This window comes from Eimeria mitis, genomic scaffold (genome assembly GCF_000499745.2).
Source record: "Eimeria mitis Houghton genomic scaffold, Emh_scaff1806, whole genome shotgun sequence".
Classification (NCBI taxonomy): Eukaryota; Apicomplexa; class Conoidasida; order Eucoccidiorida; family Eimeriidae; genus Eimeria; species Eimeria mitis.
The window spans coordinates 6,409-9,899 of NW_013570126.1; the positions used below are offsets into that span (position 1 = coordinate 6,409).

Below are 3,491 nucleotides of genomic sequence, written 5' to 3' on the forward strand. Positions count from 1 at the left end.
TATGTATACTGCGTGCTGCACCGCATCTGCATGCATGCATTGCATGCGTTTTGTTGCTGCTGCAGAGTTTGCAACTCGACTTGAAAAAGATAAAACCCTCGATATTCCTTTGGAGACGAGAGAAGAGTTCTTGCGGGTAAAGGCAGAGAGGATCAGCGAAAGAGAAATAGAAAGCGACTTGCACAGAGAGATTCATATATATAGCAAGTGAGATAAAGCCCTTTATATGAACGAGGGTTTAGGGTTTAGGGTTTAGGTATTAGGGTTTAGGGTTTAGGGTTTAGGGTTTACTATGAACACACAATGTGAATGCAGGTATGGAGGCAAGGCACAGCTGAGAGGCTGCGGGCTCAGTCTTCTTTGTTCCCCCAAGTACCGCCAAACCCTAAACCCTAAACCCTAAACCCTAAACCCTCATTTGTTTTAGTCCCGAAATCCTCGCTCCTCTGAACCTCAAGCTCAAACCCTAAACCCTAAACCCTAAACCCTAGCGCTTTTCTTTCTATCTACAATTGGTGTTTTTTATTTGCAGAAGGAAGGCAGAGGGTTTGGCTTGCAGTCCGAACGCTCGCCAGGGGAAGAGACGTGAGTAACCTAAACCCTAAACCCTAATCCCTAAACCCTAAACCTCGATTTTAATTAAGCTTCTTTGCATGGGTTGCAGTTGCTGCATGCTAGGGTTTAGGGTTTCTTTGTTTGTGTTTTACTGCTGCAGTCAAAGCAACAGGGGGAGGCGCGTAAACGCTGGCGACTCGGATGGTAATTGAGGGTTTAGGGTTTAGGGTTTAGGGTTTACGCTTTAGGTGTGAGGGGCCTACATTGTGCGACTGCTGCCAGGCATTTAGGGTTTAGGGTTTAGGGTTTAGGGTTTAGGGTTTGGGTGTTTGTGTACAGATGAGTTCGCTGATGCAAATTTGGATACATTAGGGTTTGAGGGTTCTATAGAAGGCGGTTTGTTGAGGGTTTCTGCTGAAGAATTACAATATATAGAAAAAACAAAAAAAGAAATAAATAAAATAAATAAAAATATAACAACAAATACACCCTTTATACACCCTACACCCCCCCTCGATGATCTTACGCAGCCTATACACAGCGAAGAAGCTGTAGACAAAGTCATCGGCCACCTTGATAAGGTTTCAAAAACCCTAAACCCTAAACCCTAAACCCTAAACCCTAAACCCTTGTGGTGGTTGAGGGTTTATCAGTAATATCTGGGGGATTCTTCTTACAGCTTATTCTAGGGTTTAGGGTTTAGGGTTTAGGGTTTGGGTGTATGTCCATCTCGGCGGACCCAGATTCTCTTCTTTTCTTTTAACTGGGTATATATTCTTTGTAGTTGAAGCCTAGGGTTTAGGGTTTAGGGTTTAGGGTTTAGGGTTTGTGTTCAGATATCGCGGCCAGCTGATAGTTCTCGTGCGCTGGCGGCGGAGAGGAATTTGCATTGGAGTTTAATACTGCGAAACGGGTTGATAAAGGTGCGTAATTTTAATTAATTTTAATTTTAATTTATATTTTATTTATATTTTATTTATATTTAATTAATTTATTTTTATTTTATTTCGAGTTTCCCGCTTGAATCGGTACCTTTTTCAGGTGTATGCGCACCTATGTTGAATATTTTTTTCAGGTCGAAGGCCAGGAATTCCCCTTCAGCAGAATGGATGCTGATCTGCGTGAAATATGAAAAAAAATATTTTTAATTTAATTTAATTTAATTTAATTTATATTTATTTTTATATTTATTTTCATTTATTTTGGTTTTTACTTTATTTTTCTCTGAATTTCCATCGCTTTCTTGCTCGGGGGAATTCATATACTGACACCCCAAAGAGTTTGCTTGATATATTAAATGATTTAATTTAATAATTTAATTATTTCTTTTTATTTTAATTTTTTTATTTTATTTTAATTTTTTTATTTTATTTTAATTGATGCTGAAAGCTTAATTCGAGTGTATATACACCCGAATATGCCGCCAGAAGAAATCCAAGAAAATGAACCGCCACCCCCAGATGGAGAGGTAAGAAATTCAGCTTTCTTTGTTTTTTATTTTTCTTTTTTGTTTTTATTTTTTAGTTTTGTTGTTTGTTTTTATTTTTTATTTACTTGTTATTTGTATTTTTGTTTTGTTTGTTTTTCTGCTCAGTTTGTTTGTCGTTTGCATTTCAGTTTCCTTCGTGCGTTTTTTTGTATTTCTGTTTATCTGCTCGTTGTTTGTTTCTTTTTTATTTTTGTATTTATGTTTATCTATAAACAACTAAAATAATAATTGAATTGCTACCGCAGTACGATCGTTCTTCATATTGGGGTGTATAGGCAGCTGGTGGTTTGAGTTGTATTTTATTTGGGTGTATATGCACCTCTGCATACTCTAGTTATTGCTGTATATACATATATATATATATATATATATATATATATATATACCTATCGAATGAATTTAATGTCTAGGGTTTAGGGTTTAGGGTTTAGGGTTTAGGTTTTTTTTTTTGTATGAATGCAGGAATCCTGGGTTAGTTATTTTATGAAGGCGGCTCTGGCTGAGGCTCGTAAAGCTTTAGATGAGGGAGAGGTTCCGGTTGGTTGTGTTTTAGTTTGCAACAAAAAAAAAAAAATAGTAGCAGCAGCAAGAAACAAAGGAAACAACAAAAAAAACGCGACGAGGCATTGCGAGTTAGAGGCAATAGAACAGTATATAAATACTTGTATAAACAAACAAAATATTAATTATTTTAGTCTATATAATAAACATATTAATCTTTATTCTATAGATAGAGATAGAGATACAGATAGAGATAGAGATAGAGATAGGTGTATGCATAGTAGTAATGTTTATATAAAAGATAATACAAACAAAGACGAACAAACAAATATAAACAAAAATATAATAAATAAAGAAACAGAAACAAACACAAAAAAAAAAGAAAAAGAAACAAATAAAAACAACAAAGAAACAACAGACAGAGACAATACAAACCCAACAAAAAAACAAAACAAAGGCGAAAAAAAAGACAAAAAAAATAATTTTTTTGCTGCTGCAGCAGCTGCTGCAGCAGCACCTGCTGCAGCAGCAGCTGCTGCAGCAGCTGCTGCAGCAGCACCTGTTTCTGTTTCTTTTTCTCGTGTATCTCCATCACTATCACCGCGCCTGTTGTCTCCTTTTGTTTTATATTCTCTCTCTTCTCTGTCTCTCTTTGTTTCTGTTGAGCCCTGTATTATGTGTTGCTTCGCGCTTCGACTCTGCTGCATTCGCCGCATCTATTTCGGGTGTACGAACAGCAGGTTTGGGGGATGCGGGACGGTCCTTAACATACACAACTTTCGTCCTGCTGCTGCTGCTGCTGCTGCTCCTGCTGCTGCTGCTGCTGTTTGCTGCAGCAGCAGCGGCAGCGGGAACGGCACAGGGAACGGTGATAGCAGCAGCAGCAGCAGCAGCAGCAGCAGCAGAACGGATGTACAGATGAAACAACAAGGGTTTGAAGGGGAGC

The 3,491-nt window shown here is 37.8% G+C and overlaps 1 protein-coding gene across 1 annotated transcript in view; it reads left to right on the forward strand.

The window, feature by feature from the left end:
* The window catches only part of EMH_0043850 (uncharacterized protein), a gene marked incomplete at both ends in the record, with an annotated part of 2,125 nt that extends 438 nt beyond the window's left edge, over positions 1 to 1,687 (forward strand). Inside the window, 5 exons of the mRNA XM_013495896.1 lie at positions 533 to 585; positions 716 to 759; positions 895 to 928; positions 1,392 to 1,416; positions 1,631 to 1,687. Coding sequence (XP_013351350.1) covers positions 533 to 585; positions 716 to 759; positions 895 to 928; positions 1,392 to 1,416; positions 1,631 to 1,687 — 213 coding nt within the window. The remainder of the gene's footprint in view (positions 1 to 532; positions 586 to 715; positions 760 to 894; positions 929 to 1,391; positions 1,417 to 1,630) is intronic.
* Between the last annotated feature and the right edge of the window lie 1,804 nt (positions 1,688 to 3,491).